General features: G+C 44.5%; 1 protein-coding gene across 2 annotated transcripts in view; it reads left to right on the top strand.

The window, feature by feature from the left end:
- Window positions 1-22329, top strand: part of BANP (BTG3 associated nuclear protein) — a 116322-nt gene that overhangs the window by 15360 nt on the left and 78633 nt on the right. For both annotated transcript variants that reach the window (XM_087728603.1, XM_087728604.1), the window contains exons 5-6: window positions 12327-12449; window positions 13820-13995. In XM_087728603.1, the coding sequence (XP_087584729.1) occupies window positions 12327-12449; window positions 13820-13995 (299 nt within the window). The remainder of the gene's footprint in view (window positions 1-12326; window positions 12450-13819; window positions 13996-22329) is intronic.

Below are 22329 nucleotides of genomic sequence, written 5' to 3' on the forward strand. Positions count from 1 at the left end.
TGTGTCGCCATTAACAGCTGTGTTATTTCACGGGTTCATCGTTTATCATTAGTGTAATAACAAGAGTTTATTAAAATTAAAAGTTTCCAAAGGAGAAAATAGAAATGCATGCTCTTTAAAACCAAAACAATGCTAAGATTTTCTTTTGGGGGGTGGGGGAAGGAAATTACGGCACTTGCTTTATTTTTAAAACCTTCCCTTAGATTTACATTCAGTCCTAAATTGCTTTGCCCTATGCTAAATAAACTGATTATGGATTTTATCTTCCAAGATGCTATTCTTTTTAGATAGCAACTCAACTTTGCGGTAGAGAAATAGATAGAAGTCACAACTCAAAAGCATCATCCATTTTTTTTTTTGCCAGTCTGTAGTGTATGACTGCAAAATACATATTTTTTTTTATTTTCGCTATTACTTCTTGATCATCACCATTCAGAAAGGGAGAGCAATCGTAGCTGGAAGTAGCTGGACTGCTGAAAAACTCCTTGTTTTTGTCAGTATATATGACATACTCTCCTCCATGAGGCCTGCTGGAAAGACACAAGGCTGTGAAAGCTGCTTCAAGCCCTTTTCTCAAAATGTCTGAATTTCCCATCTCATAGGACATAAAGAATGTGGTTCAGTGGCTAAGACGCTGAGCTTGTTGATCAGAAAGGTCGGCAGTTCGGCGGTTCGAATCCCTAGCGCCGCGTAACGGAGGGAGCTCCCGTGACTTGTCCCAGCTTCTGCCAACCTAGCAGTTCGAAAGCACGTAAAAAATGCAAGTAGAAAAATAGGGACCACCTTTGGTGGGAGATGAGCACCACCACCTAGAGTCGGGAACGGCTAGCACATATGTGTGTGTGTGGGGGGGGGAACCTTTCCCTAGGACATAAAGACACTGGTGCTTTCAAGTTCTGAAATGGTAACTATAAATTGTGTTTGGAGAGCCTTGGTACAGAAATGTCTGCCTTTAATTCATCTGGCTTAGTTCATTTGCACGGGGCGTGAGGGTGGGCTGATCCTTCAGCACTTACGGGGGAAAAAGAGGATGAAGAAGTGACTGAGCACACTGTAAGGCGATGTCAAACTTGGCAGCTTGAAGATTTGTGGAGTGCAACCCTCAGATTTCCCCAGCTGGCAGGGGATTCCCTAGCTGAGGAATTCTGGGAGTTGAAGTCCACACGTCTTGAAAGTTGCCAAGTTTGGAGACTTATTGGTATAAGGTCACAAGTGTGCAGCTGGAAGGAACTTATCTCCAAGAAAGCAAAATGCAGAATGTGTGAGGTTTAAGTAAAAAGCAGAGACGATTAAAAAATAAACAACATTACGCCCATGTATTTTCTCCCTCTCATCAGTCAAGTTTGCATCCTTTGAGTCCGAAGGCACAAATGAGATTTTTATTTGCATTGCTAAATGGAGACATTGAGATGAAAACAGATAAGAAGAACCTTGTTACTTTGCAGCAAAATCAGCATCCTAAAGACAAACACACTTGTGGCTACCTTTGCAAAGGTTAATGCTACTCTCAAATGATACATATGTGCTCAGTTCTTTTTTCTTTAAGTATGCATTAAATTTTCAGCTCTGCCTAGTTTATTTCGGCTTTGTTCCTCCTCCTCCTCCTCCAGTCTGCCTGTTCTCCCCATAAATTTTTTCTGGCCCTGGTTGTCTTTAATTTCTTAGGAGTCTGGCTCTAAAATTATCTTAGTCTTCAAGAAAATATGCTGGAAGTTTCTTCCAGCATGGAAACTGGCAAAGGATGTTGCCTTTTTCGCTTCAGCATGACATCAGATGTAGCCATCACAGTGGGTTAGAAAATGCACTGTGGCATCCAGACTAATGATCTGGGAATTCTGGTCCAGCTTTTTGGGCCACAGTGCAAGAACGGTGAAGTCAGCCTTCTCTGCCTGACAGGTTTGCGTTTTTTCCTAAGCGATCTTTCACCAAAGTGGCCCACCAACGCGGCCCCTGGGCGGATGCTCCTTGGGTGCGTCACTTCTGACCCCAGGTCATGTCTTCTAACTGATTTTTTTTGTGGATATTGCGATTTGCTGATTATAATCTTTAAGTGGATGTCAAGCAAGAAAAAAGAGCTGCTTCCTCGGATTAACTTTGACATCTTTCATACTAGGAAGAGGACTGACTAACTGTTGGGAATCTTCACTAGTTTGGCAAAAAAGCAGAAGTTCAGATTTCTGTGCTAAAGTTGACATCCAACCAGATTTTATTTATTAGACTTACATACCGCTTCATAGGGCTTTCAGCCCTCTCTAAGCGGTTTACAGAGTCAGCATATTGCCCCCAACAACAATCCGGGTCCTCATTTTACCCACCTCGGAAGGATGGAAGGCTGAGTCGACCTTGAGCCGGTGAGATTTGAACCGCTGAACTGCAGATCACAGTCAGCTAAAGTGGCCTGCACTACTGCACCCTAACCACTGCGCCACCTCGGCTCTGTAATGCCTCCTCTGTCCTTTATAAGCTGGCGAGTACGAAGGGAGGAATATATTAGGAAGGTGAAGACTTATTTGCTTTCTTAACCAGCTGGAGTTCGCCTAATAAAAGGTCCTCATTACTCGAACCATCACTCTGGAGTTCCGAGAGGGATTCTTCCCCTAGTAGGGAAGTTTACCATCTTCTATCTTCCGAATTGTTTGGCAGTGGCACATCCTTTCCTGCTCAGATTTTATCTGCCCGTAAGGCAAACTTGTTCCATCAAGGCGTTAATAACTTGCGTGCGTACAGCTCAGTGTCCCTGAGAGTCACTTACAGATTTTTATCTACTCGGTGCTTACTTAGGCAGTCACCCTTCAAAGATGTTGCAGTGGCATTCTGGCCCCCCGTGAGTTTTTCTAGGTGTAGCTGGGCGATACGAAGCATAACTTGTCTCTGATGATTTGTAGATTGGGCGGGTTGGGTTTTGATTGAGGGGAGATACTCTGCAGTTGGTCTCTGGCATGCCAGCTGCAATGCCTTTGGAGCTCAGAAGCAAGAAACAAGGCAATGTTTTGGTAGATGCCATCAAGTCCATTTAATTCGAGTCATTCCGGATACCCTTTCCGTGAGTCAAAAAAATTGTGATGCCGTAACCTTAAACATATACTTTTCTCTTTCTTTCTTTCTTTCTTTCTTTCTTTCTTTCTTTCTTTCTTTCTTTCTTTCTTTCTTTCTTCTCTCTCTCTCTCTCTCTCTCTCTCTCTCTCTCTCTCTCTCTCTCTCTCTCTCTCTCTCTCTCTCTCTCTCTCTCTCTCTCTCTCTCTCTCTCTCCCCCTTATTTATTCAATCCTTTCTCATTGTCAGTTCTATGCAGTACACACTGGCAGATATACTGTCATTCAATCATCCTTTTTGAAGTTTAAAACCACCTTATGAGTATCCCAAAGGTGCTTTTTCAAAAGGTTGGATTTGGATTTGGATTTGGATTTTATTCAATTTGTAGGCCGCCCTATTCCCCCGAAGGGACTCAGGGCGGCTGAACAAAGCCAAGGGAGGGGAAATTACAAAAAGTGAGACAAAGACAAACAAACAATACAAACAATTTAAAAGCACAACAGACACAGCAAATTCGAGTGGGGGGGGGAACTCAACCCCAGGCTTGCTGGGACAGCCAGGTCTTCACGGCCATCCGGGAAGGCCTGAAGGGTGGAGAGGGTCCGAATCTCCATGGGGGGAGCTCGTTCCAAAGGGCCGGGGCAGCCACAGAGAAGGCCCTCCTCCGAGTAGTCGCCAGCCGACATTGGCTGGCAGATGGAATACGGAGGAGGCCTAATCTGTGGGATCGAATGGGTCTGTGGGAGGTAATCGGCAGTTGAAAGGTAACTGGATTTCGTTTCCCCTTGAGACATTTTGCTTCTCATCCAAGAAGCTTCTTCATTTCTGACTTCATTTCTGATCTTCAAGGGAAAACAAACTCTAGTTGCCTTTTGAAAAAGCACCATTGGGACAACCACAACGTGGATGAATGGGAATCTCCATAGACCAGTGTTTCTCAACCTTGGCAACTTGAAGATGTCCGGACTTCAACTCCCAGAATTCCCCAGCCAGCGAATGCTGGCTGGGGAATTCTGGGAGTTGAAGTCCGGACATCTTCAAGTTGCCAAGGTTGAGAAACACTGCCATAGACATTCTTATGAGCAAAGCATTTTTTTCTCATTAGATTAAGATCCTTGTTTCCTTGCCCTCAGCCATTCTAGTTAGGTTCTGAAATTAGAAGAGATTCTACTAGATTGCATTCTTGAAACTCGGAGACTTCATTCAATTCCGATTTCATTTGAATGAAGTTCATTTCAGCTCCCCACTACAGTTCTGGAGACTCTGAGAAATAATTTGAAGCTCTGCTGTTAAATCCCCACGTTTGGTTTGCAGTAGACAGAAGGGGGCAGAAAAGTATTATATATAAAACGGAGTCTTTGACGCTGAGAATTGAAAGGATTGCACAAGTTATGGAAATCAGGTTGAGCATTCCAACTATGGGGCACTATCTTCCTTATGAAATACTCATAAGAGAGGGTGGTGTTTTAAAGAAACAAAGACTATAGGTAGATTCTACCTGGAAAGAATTGAGGTGGAGATGTGTGTGTGTGTACGCAGTTGTCAACGAAGCATTGCCCATGCTAAATAAATATGGTTGCTAATGAGGCTTTCCAGATGATCTGGAATACACAACATCTGTCCTTTATTCAAGATATTTGGCTGAAGAAGATCCTTGCCTATAGTATAAAGGCATGTGTGTTTTAAAGAAACTTAGCATTGAAAAGTCAGCCGAGTCCTGGATTCTGCTGAGTTCATTTGGGAGAGATTAAGGCATTAAGTTGAACTCAACATGCCAAAGGTGGTTGGGCTTCGTTCCCAGCGAAGGATTGTTTTGGAACAGGCCAATCAGCCAAATGTCCATGTGTTTCTCTGCTGATCTCGTCTCTGGCTTTAGACAAATGTTGATTGAAGGGCTTCATGTTTGCTGATCGCAAAGAATCTCCCCAGTCTCCTCGTACCCTCGTTTGTCCATTATGAGCCAGCGACACAAGAGATGCTGGGCTCCATTTTAGAATGGCGCAGTTGGAGATGAGATTACTTGCCAGCCAAACTCTTGTGTCTTGTGAAGGATTTGAACCCTGGCCCATCTTGGAGTCCCCAAAGCTCTCCTCAAAACGATAAGAGTCCAAAGGAAGGTTTTTGTAAGCTGATCTTCAGGTCTGCCATTCCCCCCTTGATCTTATTACCGAGGAACGGGAGAAAAACCTTCCGTGTGGTTGGAATACTTGCGGAGTGCAGAGTTTGATGGGTGGGTAAGTACGAAATTGAGGTGGGGGTGACCGAACGGTGAATTAACACAATTAACACAATGCAAACATTCTTCCCCTGGTTCCCCTTAAGTTGGGAAGTGAAATCAGAGATGAACTTGGTCAGCAACGATTGCATTGATGAATGCAAGTAATTTAATTCACATTGTCGAAGGCAGCATTTCTGTAGCGGGCTGAAGAAAACGATGCAAGCAGCACTTCTGTAGCTGCATGGGTCCTTTTTTTCATGAATGGATGCAGTGGGCAGCCTCCTGTGTTCGGTGGTCTCTTCCAAATGAGAACAATCCATTCCAGATTTTATTGACACTGACGCTGGTTGGTGAAGTTAGTCTTGAAACCAGTAAATCTCCCCTTAACAAGGATTCTTTGTACAACTAGAGTGGAGAACATATGTATCCCACAAATTTGTTAATTTTTGCAACGTAATTGGTTATTTTTTTTAAAAGCATGCTCAGCATATTTTTGCTCTTTCAATAAGTACCACTTTTTGCAAATTGAACCCACAACTTCGTAAATAATTCAAGTCCAAGAATGCTACTGGTAAGATGGCTGGTTTGGTTTGATCTACTTTGCAAAAAAGCATCATCATTATAATGCTTCTAGATGGCAAAGAGATGTTTAATGTGGAATTAAGAATTGCACTAAAATAGATCTTAGTGCAAGAAGTTTTTTGCCTATGTACACCAGGTATGCGTGGACAGGCACACCAGGCCGATGCTGTGAGGTTTTACCATGCAGCTGTTCTCCCCTCTCTTTTATGTTTTTATTTTAAATAGTGGGCACATTTATCTACTTCTCTTTGCCTCTGTAAGATGGATGGAAGGAAGGATAGCTTGATAGCTAGCTAGCTAGCTAGCGGATGGATGGATGGATGGATGGATGGATGTAGATCAGTGTTTTTCAACCTTGGCAACTTGAAGATGTCTGGACTTCAACTCCCAGAATTCCCCAGCCAGCATTCGCTGGCTGGGGAGTTCTGGGACTTGAAGTCCAGACATCTTCAAGTTGCCAAGGTTGAAAAACACTGATGTAGATAGATAGATAGATAGATAGATAGATAGATAGATAGATAGATAGATAGATAGATAGATAGATAGATAGATAGATAGATAGATAGATAGATTTATAAGTAGGTGGCAATGTTTTTGGTCAAAGGAGCGATAGTTTTTGGAGATTTGCAGGTTTATGGTGATCCTTACAGGATAGGGAAATTGTCTCCTGTGCCAGAAAAGTATATTAATTCTCTGGTTATCACGCACACAAATTGTGCCAGTCGTTGCTTTCCTCCCTCCGTGCCCAACACTGTGCTGTGTGAGAAGTGCTAATGTATAAAATTATTTATATCCATCTCTAAATAATCTTTTAAGACATAGCTAGGATTGTCCATCATCTTCGGCAAAAGGCATCTGTTAACATTCTTCATGCGAAGTCACGTAAGATTATATTTACACAAGTGGAAGAAAAGTTCATTCGAAACCAGATGCTGCCCCTCCTTTGCCTCTCCACCCCCCCACCCCACCCCGGGCGGAGTATTTCTATAAATAATCCCATTGATCCGAGACCATGGTAGAGTCAGATTTTCCTGTCTCAATTTTTCCACATTGTGCTTTTCCATAATATTCATCTGCCTGCTGTTTATGAGCATTTACCTTGGAGCAGGTGAGATGTCAGCCTGATTTCTTCTGAATATATGTCTATTTGGTTGTTCCTGTCCTTCCCCTCCCTCGGAGCATTTTAATATGACTTCAAGGAAGAGGAGAGCAGTTCATTTGAGAGGGGGCCCAGAAATCCTCCCCTCTTTATTGGCCACCCCCTGGGTGAGTGACAGGTCATTGGCCTAGAAAAACGGGACGCTAGTGGTGATGGATAGGAGTTAAAGTCAACTCTGGAAGGAATCTAAGGGTGAAAAATAAACATGGTTTTTCTGCCCAGTAAAAAGGGAGGCCAAGATATGAGCACTTTAAAAAAATATATACTGGAATCCCCAAAGCACTAAGAAATTAATAACTTTGCTCAGGGTTTAAATAATCATTTTATTAAAATAATCATTTTTTAAAAACGCTGATTTATTTTGAATTCTTCCCCATGTTTAAACATAGGAACATAACTAATTCAAAAAGTATGTGTGATTAATATCTCGGAGTCAACAGAAGTTTCTTGTGTTTTTCAGCAGAAGAATGGAAAAGGTCTCTCTTGTCTTGAGTGAGTTCTGGGTCACAGATACCGTGGGTTGGCTGAGCCTCACTAGACCAGAGTGGTCTTCCCATAGTTGGTGGATTTGTAAAAACCAAAATACAGTATTAAGAAGACACCCCCCCCCCCCCCCGCAGGTCAGTTTCCATGGAAAAGAAAGCATCACGGTTACCATATCCTCATCTGATGAAGATTTCCCCCTTCTGGCGAAAGGCAGGCCGGATACTAATTCTCTTTAATAGCAATATAGCAATAGCAGTAGACTTATATACCGCTTCATAGGCCTTTCAGGCCTCTCTAAGCGGTTTACAGAGAGTCAGCATATCGCCCCCAACAATCTGGGTCCTCATTTTACCCACCTCGGAAGGATGGAAGGCTGAGTCAACCCTGAGCCGGTGAGATTTGAACCGCTGAACTGCTGATCTAGCAGTAGCCTGCAGTGCTGCATTTAACCACTGCGCCACCTTGGCTCTTTAACCCGGTTGATGATTTGCATCCTTCTGTTTAGCAAATCGATTTTTAAGGCTTTGCCTGCCTGTAGAAAGTATTCAGGTGTCCTTTGAATATTTGAAAACGTTCAAACATTCCTTTTTTTATACATGGTGCATTCCTCACAATACGGTTTGCAAATCTTTAATTCCAGTGTAAAAATAGGACAAGCTGAATATATTGATAGATAGTAGAAATACACCGAAGGGAGGAGTAGAGGGAAAGAAGAAAGAGGGGTAGAGAGGGTGGGAGAGAGGATTGGAGGGAGGGTGAGAAGGGAGGGAGGGGGTGTATTGGGAGAGAGGAGTGATAGAGGGGGAGGGGAAGTAGGGTAGAGGGGAATGTTGGAGGGAAGAAAGGAAAGTTGGAGGGGGGCGAAAGAAAGGGTGTATGGAGGGTCAAAGTGGTACATTGGGTTTGTATTTTGGGGGGTATTGTTGACAAGAGGAATGGCTGTGTTTATTGTTTAATGTTATATGGCCCCGGTTATGCACAGTATATATGTGACTGTACGAAAATGAAAATGAAAAATCAAACACATTTACAAGATAATATGGTTTGCAAAGAGACCTATGAACTTGAGTTGCTTTCTTGGGGTCGAGTCCTCATCGGTCCTCATATATTGCGATGATTTAGCTCAGGGGTGCCAGACTCAAGGCCCTGCGGGCAGGATCCGGCCCACAGGGTGCTTAGATCCGGCCCAACAGAGGGCTGCAGGGAGCCATCGCAGCGGAAAATAGAGCCTCGATGAGTGAAGTCAAGCTGGCCATGCCAACTCAGCCTCCCAAGGTCAAACGCAACCCTGATGCGGCCCTCAATGAAATTGAGTTTGACACCCCTGATTTAGCTAATCTCAGCTCTTATCCTGCCTAGCCATTGAATAATGGCAGAAAGAAAGTAGAGTAGAGCTCATGGCTGCTTGTGTGCGCAGGAACGAAGGGGGAGATGACCCTCCAAGTGTCAAGGCAACACCGATGGTTGCCTGATGTCCTTCGGACAGTAGGACCTTTTATCAAGGACATTAGATGAAATGATTCACAGAGCAAACTCCCTGATAAATTTTGCTTTGGAAGTTTTAGAGCGGTTGGTCCCTCTCTTGATTTCTGGATTTTGCTGCTTAACCTTTAACCGTGCTCGGACATACAACTTTAACCCCGGGGATTCTGTTATTCCCCTCAAGTTTTTAAGCATGGCTTGTTTGGGATGAGCCTTTTTGAATTCTAGCTCTGAGGAAGCAAAAAAAAAGTCATCCTATTATGCTGAACACAGTCGTGCGAGTGATTGTGGGTGCACCTCGGTACACCCACGTTACACCTATCCTCCGTGAGCTGCACTGGTTTACCGATCGGTCTCCGGATACGCTTCAAGGTGCTAGTCGTCACTTATAAAGCCCTTCATGGTATTGGACCTGGGTACTTGAGAGACCGCCTGCTGCCAATTACCTCCCACAGACCCATTAGATCTCACAGGGTTGGCCTCCTCCGGGTGCCATCTACCAGCCAATGCCACCTGGCTACTACCCGGGGGAGGGCCTTCTCTGTGGCAGCTCCGGCCCTCTGGAACGAACTCCCCGCAGGGATTCGGACCCTCACCTCTCTCCAGGCCTTCCGAAAAGCCGTCAAAACCTGGCTTTGCCGGCAGGCCTGGGGGTGATGAGTTCCCCTCCCCTCTCGACTTGTGTGGTTGTGCGACTGTTGTTTACTTTTATTATTTGTATTTTGTTTTTTATGTTCCCCCTTTTCCCCCTTGAATTGTTCGCCGCCCTGAGTCCTCCCGGAGAAGGGCGGCATACAAATAATAAAATTCTATTCTATTCCATTCTATTCTGCCATTATTAGTTATCCCTGAGAAGCAATTCAAGTCCATCTGTTATAGGCATTTCTCAAACAAGGGTCATCCTGGCTATTTTGCAGATTTTTTTTTGGATGGCTTATCCCAACCTGCTCTTCTTCTTATCCACACCCACTCAGCAAAACTCGCGCATGCCAGATGCACGCAGATACACACACAGACACACGTTTTTTTCCCCTCCAACCTTCTGCTTAATCTCTCCTCCCGCAACTCCCCCTTGAGCTTCAGGTATTAATATCTGGAGCCCTTTCGAGTGAAATCATTTCCCCCCCTCGGTGCTCCTAATGAATCCAGCACGCGCCGTGTGTCTATCAATGGCTGCATTGAGACACTCATCCGTCCATGGGAGCTTCCATAATCGTGTGAATCTTGGCACTTCTGTTCGTACACAGGGAGCTCTTAAGGGAAGGCATCCTGCACGTAGCTCCAGTCCCCTTGGAGTGCTTTTTCTTTTTTGGCCAGGCTGAGTTGAAGACGGGAATTGTGGCCACTTTGGAAAGCAGGAGCTAAACCAGGGCTTGGGGAAAGAAACGACGCCTTCTCTGCAGTGTTGGGGGTCCGGGCCCTCTTGAGCGTCTTCAGGAATTATGAATGGTGGACATCAAAGACAGGCCTTCCCTCTTTATTACGTTGATTCAATGCCACAAGGCTCACAATGAAATGGTCCAGACGAGGAGGAGGAGGAGGAGGAGGAGGAGGAGGAGGAGGGGGAGGAGGAAGAGGAGGAGGAGGAGGAGGAGGAAGAGAAGGTGGCCATCATTAAGAGCCAAGGTGGCGCAGTGGTTAAATGCAGCACTGCAGGCTACTGCTAGATCAGCAGTTCAGCGGTTCAAATCTCACCGGCTCAGGGTTGACTCAGCCTTCCATCCTTCCGAGGTGGGTAAAATGAGGACCCAGATTGTTGGGGGCAATATGCTGACTCTCTGTAAACCGCTTAGAGAGGCCTGAAAGGCCTATGAAGCAGTATATAAGTCTACTGCTATTGCTATTTTATGTCAATCATCATTTAATTTTTTTTTCTATTCAAAGGAAACTACAGAATGAAGTAAAACCTGGGTTCTCCATCATTTATAATTGCAGGAACCCCTCTTGTTGCCACGAATTCTTCAGGGGGTTCTTTAAACTGACAGCCTGGGAAAGGGAGCCAGGCATTCTGCATGACGGAGGGGTGGGGGTTGATCAACCGTAGGGCATCCCAAAAAGTGGCAATGTGAGGGTGTTGCAAACGCCGCGTGAAGCCCTCCCAGTGGAGCTGGAGAGTGTGTTGAAGCAGAGCAGCCAAGTCTGGTCTATAGCAATAGCAATAGCAGTTAGACTTATATACCGCTTCATAGGGCTTTCAGCCCTCTCTAAGCGGTTTACAGAGTCAGCATATCGCCCGCAACAACAATCCGGGTCCTCATTTTACCCACCTCGGAAGGATGGAAGGCTGAGTCAACCCTGAGCCGGTGAGATTTGAACAGCCGAACTGCAGAACTGCAGTCAGCTGAAGTAGCCTGCAGTGCTGCATTTAACCACTGTGCCACCTCGGCTCAACCGTAGGGCATCCCAAAAAGTGGCAATGTGAGGGTGTTGCAAACGCCGCGTGAAGCCCTCCCAGTGGAGCTGGAGAGGGTGTTGAAGCAGAGCAGCCAAGTCTGGTCCATGTGTCCTTAGATGGCCTTTTGGCATAACAACGTACAAGGAGGAGTTTTCCCGTCCCCTTAGCAGGATGTGCAGTGAAACCTGGCCCTGTTTTGGAAGGAAGGAAGGAAGAAGTTCGTTCTTGCAAGAGTGTTGTTTGAAGTTAGGTCTGCTTGCTTGCCTGGGCGTCCTTTGACGAGTCTTTGCTCAAACTGAAACCACACGTGTTTTGGCTTCGCTGTGGCCGGATTATCCCAAACCGTCATGGGCTCCTTGACCTTGGCTTAGAGTGAGCGAGTGATGACCCCAGCCATAAACCAAGATGCGTGGCTTAGAGCGGTCAATGAAGTAGGTCACTCAGGATTGCCCAACGGGCCAGAGTCAAAACATTTTCATTTATTCCCACAGTGGAGCTCCTTCGCTGAGTGGGAAAAGAGGCCATCTATTTTCAACAGAGGAAGTTGAGTCACTTGCTTTGATTTCAAGAATTAGTAGACTAAATTCTCTCTCTCTCCCCATATATAGCTTGGATTGGCTAAAAAAAAAGAAAGAAAGGAGGTGGAATAATTCTGCCAGGGGTCAGGGGACATGACATAATTCTACTGAAGTAGTCAGCTCTTTGAAAGAATTACGAGTTCCAGAAATGGAACAGAGTTCAGAATATGATGGATTACGAGCTTTCGCATTTAATACATCACAAAACAGCCTTGAAACCAAAAAAAAGGAGGGAAACCTTTCCACAAATCCATGCTCGTAACACTTTCCACGGAGCGGCTCGCTTAAACTGCCAGGTGTGAGACTTAATGGACGGCAAAAGGACTTTTTTGAATCTCATTTATTCTGGGTTTTCACCCCTCCCCTCCCTCTCCTTGTTTACTCTCTCTGCAGTGTTGTCCCTCAGACCACCGTCATTCTCAACAACGACCGTCAGAACTCGATCGTTGCCAAGATGGTGGGGCAGGAGGAGCCGTTAAGCCGAGCAGCTGATTCACTGGAAAATATCCTTAACAAGTTAGTAATGGCAGAGATCTCTCCCCTCCTTCCGTCTGCATGCACAGGGAGCTGCATGGAGGTCATCTGAACCGTTGCTCCAGATAGCTCCGTGATCCACTGGCTTTCCTGAGTTAAGAGTCTCTTTAGGCCGGGGGTCTTTGGAGCCATGATGGGAACTGGCTTGAATTTGGCTTGTCTCCCAGGATCAGTTGAGGTCTACTTATATCAGTGGTCTCCAACCTTGGCAACTTTAAGACTTGTGGACTTCAACTCCCAGAGTTCCTCAGCCAGGAACTCTGGGAGTTGCTGGCTGAGGAACTCTGGGAGTTGAAGTCCACAAGTCTTAAAGTTGCCAAGGTTGGAGACCACTGACTTATATGACATCACGGTAATGTGTTTCCCATTTTTCAGGGTAGCTCCTGGCTGCTCCTTCCCTTGGGTTGGGCCAGCTGGTACCTGATGGTCTCTATGGACTACAGAGAGTAGGAGTGCTGAACGTTGTAGTAGCAATCGTGCTTAGGCTTATATACTGCTTGTCAGCGTTCCAAATAGCATCCAAAATTAAATCAGAGTCCCAGGCAAAGGATTCCTCAAAGCTCCAATTTATTAAGAGAGCCACGTTGGCACATCTGGGAAAACCCAAATGTGGAAGCTTCCCGGTTTTCCCCACCCAGTTGGAGGTTCAAGATCTTGCCCCCCCACTCACCCACAAGTCCATCTCATGGTCCAATCTCCCACTGCCATGCTGGCAGTTCCACCCATCCAGTTCCGGTCTGGTGCAGAGGTGCAGATGACCTTGGCTTTCTGGAAAGAATGTTATTATGGCTACATAGCATCTAACTCCGTATAATCCCCCCCTCCCATTTTCCCCACCATAGAAAATGCATAGTAGAATAACAGAAAGTGTGGCATGCCAAAGATCCGAAAGAAAAGATGGCTGCAGGCCTGACACGGCTTCACAGTGCTTTACAGCCCCCCTCTAAGTGGTTTACAGAGTCAGCCTATCGCCCCCAACACTCTGGGTCCTTATTTTACTCACCTCGGAAGGAGGGAAGGCTGAGACAACCTTGAGCCGGCCAGGATCGAACTCCTGGCTATGGGCAAAGTTAGTCTGCATTCCTGCATTCTAACCACTGTGCCACCGGGCTCCTGCAAGACACCCAATGTGGGCTAGAGAGAAAGAGATTCCACATGTGGACCCCTGCATAAATCTGTGACACCCTCTTCTTCTTCTTCTTCTTCTTCTTCTTCTTCTTCTTCTTCTTCTTCTTCTTCTTCTTCTTCTTCTTCTTCTTCTTCTTCTCCTTCTCCTCCTCCTCCTCCTCCTCCTCCTCCTCCTCCTCCTCCTTCTTCTTCTTCTTCCTCTTCTTCCTCCTCCTCCTCCTCAGTGCTGTTCCCGGGCGGAGGCAGAACACCATTGTGGTCAAAGTCCCAGGGCACGATGACAGCCACAACGAAGACGGGGAGAGCGGTTCTGAAGCTAGCGACTCGGTTTCAAACAGCGGCCAGCTAGGGAATCAGAATATTGGGAACAACGTCACCCTGATTACACTGAATTCCGAAGGTAAGTAAATCGTCTTTGAAACCTTTGGCCTCGTCCCAAAGTGTGGGAGCCCTTTTAATCTTAGGCCTTCTCTTTAAAATGCCATGTTTTGTTTGCCTCGGAAGAGGAAGCAGGGTCTTCAGCATCTCATGCGTAGCTTGATTTGGTCCGGGGTTGCAAAAATTCTGCTGTAGGCGTCTAAGATTTTGCCCTCTCATTTCCCAAGTTGTCAGTAAAAGCTTTGGAGGTCGTGGAAGAGCATTAAGCCAGAGGACTCTGCTTTCTCCTTAAATCAAACTCACAGCCTGTGGCCTTCGGGGCAGAGGGCTTCAAACTTGGCAACCTTAAGTCTTGTGGACTTCAACTTCGAATGGTTGCTGAACATAGCAATAGCAATAGCAATTAGACTTATATAGCGCTTCATAGGGCTTTCAGCCCTCTCTAAGCGGTTTAGAGAGTCAGCATATCACCCCCAACAATAATCCGGGTCCTCATTTTACCCACCTCGGAAGGATGGAAGGCTGAGTCAACCTTGAGCCGGTGAGATTAGAACCGCTGAACTGCAGATAGCAGTCAGCTGAAGTAGCCTGCAGTGCTGCATTTAACCACTGCGCCACCTCGGCTCTAACAAGAAGTCACTAAGTGAGGACTACCTGTATAGCCAAAAGCCCTTCTCTGTCTTTCATGGTTGACAAAGCCTAATGCTTCACCTGACGAAAGTGGTATCACTTTTGGTGATCGACCCTCAGAATCTCCTCCATGGGGGCTGCTCTGAACCCAGGGCGGTGACCCCCACTATGTATGAGTGTGTTTGCAAACCCAACTTCATACCTACAATGAAGAGTTGAAGTCCACAAGTCTTAAAAGTTGCCAGGTTTGGGGAACCCCTGCCTTAGGGCTACGTGGAGAGGTCAAAAACTTAGATATGGCTTCCCAAACTCATTCTGAACCCGAACAGCTAAGACCCCAGTTGTATGTCGCCCCCTCATGTCTTAATTTCATTCAGATACCCTATTTTGTTGGGTACGAAGCAGGAGATGTTGTAAGCAAGATGTTGTCTTAGCATCAACTTTGTCTGGGCTTGGAAGCTCAGCTTTGGGTGATGGGCCATTCCCTGTCTGTAGAGGGTGGGGGTGGGGGAGGCATAGACACCTCCCACAAGAAGAGAGTGCAGAATCCCTTTCTAACCCAGAATACCGCAAGATCGTGTCCAAGGATCACTAGAGTTGATATATTATTATATAATATAAATATTGAAGAATATTTTAATATCTATGCAGTGAGAGACAAATCTAGGCTTCAGCTTCCTTTGCTGTTATGGATTTAAATCAGTGTTTTCCAACCTTGTCAACATTAAAGTGTATGGACTTCGGCTCCCGGAATTCCCCATGCTGGCGAGAGAATTCTGGAAGTTGACATCTATAGATTTTTAAGTTGAGAAACACCGATCTAAATAGATCTTTGAGTCATGTTTAGAACAGAATCCATTTCCAGGGCTATCTGTGAACCTCAAATTAAGAGTGTTCATTTGCTGTTTTTTAATTTTATTTTAAAAAAAGACACAAAGTCTTTCAAAACTCTGATCTGATTCTGCAGTTGGGTCTCCATGTGGGAAGCCCAGCTCAGTGGAAAGGAGTGCATTTCTTTAGGAAGCAACAAATGATGCCAGAGGGCTCCCTGCTGAAACCATGTTATGCCCTTCTGGTTGAGCTTGAACTTTTCTGAGAGTAAACAGGGACTTTGGCAATTCTAAACAATATTTTCGAAAACAGGAAATTCCCATCGAAAATGTATTGTGTACACGATAGCCTTGTCAGCAATTTATCAGTTTCCAGCCTTCCCCCCCACCCTCCCAGCCTCTCTCCTGCTCTTCAAATCTCAGAAAATCACCATTGCTGGAACGCGACCATTTGGAATATGCCTCATGATTCCCTCCTTTCATGATGCGTATTAAATTCACATAAACTTCAGAATTAAACATTAGTGCAAGGGCAGAGACAGCTGTGGAAAGAATATAGAGTTAAGATGACATTGTGGACTGAGTTTGTTAGAGGGAAGGAGATGCCATAATTCTGAACCGTCAAGCCATCGAAGGTAAAAAGTCACATGGTGAACTCCTGTTTTTTTTGACAGCAAGCGGGGAGATGTGGTTGCAGATCATGCCATTTATAAAAGCTGCAAAATTGGAGGGCTTCCCTTCAGCTTAGCTCACTTTTGTTTCCCCCCCTTAAAGAATGCAAGCACAAGAGTAGATTTTAAAAATTCAAATTCTTCACCGTGTAAGAGTTTTAAAGCAATAACCATTTGTGGGAGAGTGTGTTCTATTTGCAAAAAACATCAGATGTAACTGGGATTATCTGTCTCCCAGTGGAAACTAAAATCATTACCTAATAGTAGTTTAATTGTGTATGTGCTGGACAACAGATGAAATCTCCTCGCTCCAGTATATATATAATAGTGAAGGCAATAATTTTGAGTCATTTTCTCAGCTGTTTATTTAAGAGAAGTGGTTTTTGATGTAGTAAAAAAAAGACTTTGTTGCAGCCTGACCTTTTCAGCATAATTTGTTGGCGCATTTACAGGCAGACAGATGTTGGCTTTTTAATAGGATTATTGTATATATAAAAATGCTGGACTTAACCAAAGGAAAAGACTTGAGAATATATGGTTTCCTGATTGATCAGCCCAAAGCGGTACCTTTTAAGTTGGAAAAAATTTAATAAAGTCCTGGTATAAATTTAGAAGGCGGTTTGGTTCAACTGAATTTCAATGCCTTCTTATACTTACCAGTTTTGCTGATGGTCAGACCTCCTTCTTCCCCCTTTTCAGAGATTAGGCATGTCTATTTATACCAAATCACCTAATTTTCTGCAACCTTGCAGAGTTCCCCAAGCATGGACAATCAAAGATCTTCAAGTGATCTTCAGGTTTCCCTTCTTGTTGTTGAAGGCAACAACGGACAAATCCTGTCCATTTATACCAAAGACCATCTCGCCTTCCATTTTAGATCATGTTGTCAGGGGTTTTGAATTCCAGCTTAGTCACTTAGTCCAGTGTTTTTCAACCTTGGCAACTTGAAGATGTCTGGACTTCAACTCCCAGAATTCCCCAGCCAGCATTCGCTGGCTGGGGAATTCTGGGAGTTGAAGTCCAGACATCTTCAAGTTGCCAAGGTTGAAAAACACTGACTTAGTCCTTCGAATAAGTCCAAATTTCTTCTTTCAGGATTTTAAAGAGTGTAGCGTTTTCTGCAAGGCATGGAGATTGTACGACTTCTGTAAATTTGGTTCATTTCTTGGCTGCATTTATGCAAATGAGTGGACGGGGGATTGATTCAGTAACAATAATTTTCAGAATCAACAACAAAAAAAAGTTAACGAAATAGGAAAAGTTATTAGTGTTCTCAGAAACAAACTTGGCCAGTCAGTGGCAGTTAATTAAACAATGCAGCTTGCATTTTCAGATTGATTCCAGGCCTTATGGATGACGAACCTAACTATTATATAAGCCTCCATGCTTGGAAGCTGGGCTATTTAGAAACCCATCTGTGGAGAATTTCACAATGCTTGAAATAATCCTTCATTTCAGCTGGAGAAATGATTTTCTCATACTCGTGGTGGTCATCACATTTTGCTGATAAAGCGGGAAGAGACCAGAGGTTGACACAATAGAGCAGCAAGGTATCTTCTTGATCAGCGAAAGCAAAGTTCTAAGACTTCGTTCTAAGGTTAATCAGAGGAAAAACTTGCCTCCAGAAGTTGTGTGTGCTCCAACACTGGGAGTTTTTAAGAAGAGGTTGGATAACCGTTTGTCTGAAATGGTATAGGGTTTCCTGCCTAGGCAGGGGGTTGGACTAGAAGACCTCCAAGGTCCCTTCCAACTCTGTTATTCTATTCTATTCTAAGACTGCTTGTGTGGTTGTGAGCTAAGGAGTCAAGGAAGCAACTCACCTGGGGGGGAGGGGGGATGAATATTAGGCTTGACGAGAGGTGTTAGATTTTAATGTAATATGATTGCAGATGTATACTGTCTTCTCTTATTTTTTCTTTAAAACTAAGATATGTTAAGTATATTGATAGGGAAGCATAAATACCATCAACACAGAATGGAGTTTGCTCAGAAGCTGAAATACACCAATGGGAGGAAGAGTGGGAAGCAGAGGAGAGAAGAAAGATGGGAAGAGAGGGATAGGAGAGAGGAAGAGTGGGAAACAGAGGAGAGAAGAAAGATAGGAAGAGAGGGATAGGAGAGAGGGTAAGGGGGGAAGATGAGGAGGATAAGGAGGAGTGGTAAGGGGAGAGAGGAGGAGGAGAAAGGAAGGGGAAGTAGTGTAGGAAAGGATGATGGAGGGAAGAAAGGAGGTAGGAGAGAGGTAGAAGAAAGAGGTGTATGGAAAGCAGAAGAGCCAATAATGGGTTGTTATCTTTCTGGGCGTTGATGACAAGAGGAACTAATTAAGTAATTACTACTTAATACAATAGGATATTGGCTATGTAATAGTATACATGTGGATTATATGTTATGAAAATGGAAAACAAAAAAGTATATTTCCAAAAAAAAAGAAAAAGAAAATTAAGGAAGCAACTCACCTCTTTAACTATCTTTTATAAATGTTTATTTAAATGATCTGTAGAGACCACCAGATAAATGGGGGGAAAAAGGAGTTCCTTCAACACGAAACAGATTGGTTTGCGGGACTCCTTCAAACAAAGTTTTCTCTGGTTTTTCCCTGCCTTTAAAAAAAAAAAAAAAAACTTCTCTTCTTGTGTGACTTTCCTTACATGTCCTAAAGCCATTTCCTTGCAAATGATTCCCACTCTCCCAAGAATGCCATGATTCTCCTTCTCCTGAACATTTGGTGGTAACTTTTTACATGTGCTTAGAAACCCTTGAGTGACGCTTGTTCTGCCAAAATAATTTACGGTTCCCGGCTTCCAAAGATTGAGATCATTTTTCTTGGATTTGTTTTCTTGATGGCATCTGAAGATCTGTCATCGTCATAAATCATCTCCATAATGTAAAAACAAACAAACTAACCATCCAAAACAACCGAAGCACCCAGCAATCAGCTTCTCTTGGCCAAAGATAATATGCTGAGCGAACCATCAGCCAGCATTATGGTAGAAATGGGATTTGCTGCGTTGGGGGAATCAAGGGAAGGTCTTCTAATGTGCTGAACATGGATGTTCAGGCGTTTAAGCAGGAATGGGAGTTTGAAGCCGTAGTTCTACTTTGGCTGGGACCAAGAATTTAACTGTGGAGAAGGGATTGTGGTGTAGGAATTGAGCCACTTAAAAAAGTTGCTCCTGTATAACACATTCAGTTAACCAAACAGCAATAGCAGTAGACTTATATACCGCTTCATAGGCCTTTCAGGCCTCTCTAAGCGGTTTACAGAGAGTCAGCATATTGCCCCCAACAATCTGGGTCCTCATTTTACCCACCTCGGAAGGATGGAAGGCTGAGTCAACCCTGAGCCAGTGAGATTTGAACCGCTGACCTGCTGATCTAGCAGTAGCCTGCAGTGCTGCTTTTAACCACTGCGCCACCTTGGCTCTTCCCATATATGTTTACTTCAAAGGTAGTGCAGAGTCTCAAGAAGGAAAGGATTTATCCATACATACCACAGATTGGCTCAGGACCTGTCAGGTCAAATATGGAAGGAAGTCCTGATGTGCTCAAAGATGCTCCGATTACTCATGTTCAGAGTTTGTCATCTCTGGATTTGGGCTTTAGCAAAAATGCAGCTGTTCCTTAGATGAATTATGCGCCTGGAAATCCCTCTCTTCATATAACCTGTCCAAAGATACAGCTTCAAAAAGTGGAGGCGATGGAAACAGTCATGGCTGTCTCTAATCTCTTGTCTCAAAGCTTCTTGCCAGTCACGGCGACAAGCCACAATGCTGGATTTCAGTGCCTCAACATATAAAAATTGAGGCTTTTTTATCAAGCTCATGCTGCATAAATAAAGCCCTTAGACTGAGCGAAGTGATAAAATTCAGCTGACACGCAGAGATTTGAATGAGCAGGCAGGAGCATAGAGCTTAAGCGACTTCAAATAGAAATAAAGCTACTTTCTCCCACTTGTGTTTTTTTCCCCAGGATCTTCTGATAAGCCTTTTTTATTGTCTGGGAGAAACAAGGGGAAAAAATTTACATGAGAAGTATAAAGAATGTTGACTATTGTGCTTGATTTCCATCTGCTCTACTTTGAATATTCCCAGGCACACACACAGGTGCAAATGTACACACACACACACACACACACACAAATGTTTGTCTCAGTCAAGGCTGTCTATTCCTACCCAAATCTCCTATATCACAGGTATTTAGTTGTCTCTCTCATGGAAGAACTTCTTCTGTGATGGTGATAGCATGCAGAAAGCGTTCTCTGGGTGCATATGTTTTTTCTCAATTTCCATGTGAAAGGGTGACGATGGAGAAGACCAATGTTGCTAGAATGGACTCAAACCTGCAACCCTCAGTTGGCCCCCACAGATCCTGTGGATCCAGAGTTGGTTTAGTTTAATTTAGTTTAATTTATTGTCGTTGCACCTCGTACAACGACATTGAAGGCCATCTTCAGTGTACAATGACAGTTCAGGTTTGTTTATTTATTTATTTATTATTCAGACTTATATACCGCTTCATAGAGCTTTCAGCCCTCTCTAAGCGGTTTACAGATTTTTAGCAAATTGAGTCAGCAAATTGCCCCCACAATCCGGGTCCTCATTTCACCCACCTCGGAAGGATGGAAAGAGCTGAGTCAACCTTGAGCTTTGTGAGATTAGAACCGCCGAACTGCAGATCACAGTCAGCTGAAGTGGCCTGCAGTACTTGCACCCTAACCACTGCGCCACCTCGGCTCCTTGTGGTTGTTAAGGAATCACGTGCCGCCATTAAGCACGACGTCAGGTGGCGGCTGGTTTCCTCATTGACTTGGCTTATTGGAAGCTGGCAGTGAAGATCACAGCAGGGGGAGGACGTGACTGTGGGAAGCTGTGACCATTGCAACTGTGTGCCAGGTTGCCAAGCGCTCCGATCCTGTGATTGTGGGGACGCTGCGGCAGCCACAACTTCAAGGACCGGCCATAAGTCTTCTGGTTGAGCACTGTTGTAACTCCGAATGGTTGCTGAACAAGAAGTCACTCAGTGAGGACTACCTTTATAGCCAAAAGCCCTTCTCTGTCTTTCATGGGTATAATGCTTCTCCTGACAAAAGTGGTATCACTTTTGGTGGTCAAGACCCTCAGAATCTCCTCCACGGCGGCTGCTCTGAATCCAGAGCAGTGATCCCGCTATGTATGTGTGTGTTTGCAGACCCAACTTCATACCTACAGTGAAGAAAACTGAGTGTTGTGTTGGTGTAGCCCGCTAATTTCTGTGTTTCTGGATTTGCCTGATTCATTCCTCTCTCTCTCTCCCTCCCTCAATTTTTTTTTTTAAGCTTCTTAAATTGTTTTTCCATTCCGTTTAGTTCTAATTGGATACATCTTTCTGTAATTGTCGTTTCTTGTGTTGCCACTTACATGCTTAAATTTTTTGCAACCAATCTATGGGAACAGAGCTCCTTTCTCTGCGGTTCCTGGACTCCTCTGCTCCAGGACGGTTACAATATTCAGATATTTCTAATAGCCGGTTTTAATGAGCATTCTTCATTCTGTCACCCTTTTCCCCCCCGAAATAGACGGATTTCACTTCAGCATCCACTGTTTCACTTTTCAAAGTGTCACTTTAATTTGGTCATGGATTAGTTGGGAATGGATTCCATCCCGCCCTTTGTAAATCGGTTGGGGAGTTTTCCAACAGCTCTCCAAAGGTCACTTGCCAATATTTTTTCCACAATGAAGTCTTCTTGCAGTGATGGCAATGCCTATTTGGCTGGGGCTGATCTTGAAACAAGCAGGGGAGGCTCTGGTTAGCATTTGGCTGATTGGAAAATTGTGGGTTTGCAGGCGAGACTTGGAAGCGTAAAAGAAATGCCTATGGAAGACAGACACTAATTCTTAATAAGAGCCAAGGTGGCGCAGTGGTTAAATGCAGCACTGCAGGCTACTTCAGCTGACTGCAGTTCTGCAGTTCGGCTGTTCAAATCTCACCGGCTCAAGGTTGACTCAGCCTTCCATCCTTCCGAGGTGGGTGAAATGAGGACCCGGATTGTTGTTGGGGGCGATATGCTGACTCTGTAAACCGCTTGGAGGGGGCTGAAAGCCCTATGAAGCGGTATATAAGTCTAACTGCTATTGCTATTGCTATTTGGGAACTGTGTTTCAGGAACATCTAGAAACTTTATTATGTCTAATGAAGGCCCAAGAGCTGCATTGGCTAAAGCATAGCCAAAGAAAGACTTGCAAG

Source organism: Thamnophis sirtalis, unplaced genomic scaffold, assembly GCF_051295495.1.
Source record: "Thamnophis sirtalis isolate CommonGarterSnake01/CBP01778 unplaced genomic scaffold, rThaSir2_p1.2 scaffold_14, whole genome shotgun sequence".
Taxonomy (NCBI): Eukaryota; Metazoa; Chordata; class Lepidosauria; order Squamata; family Natricidae; genus Thamnophis; species Thamnophis sirtalis.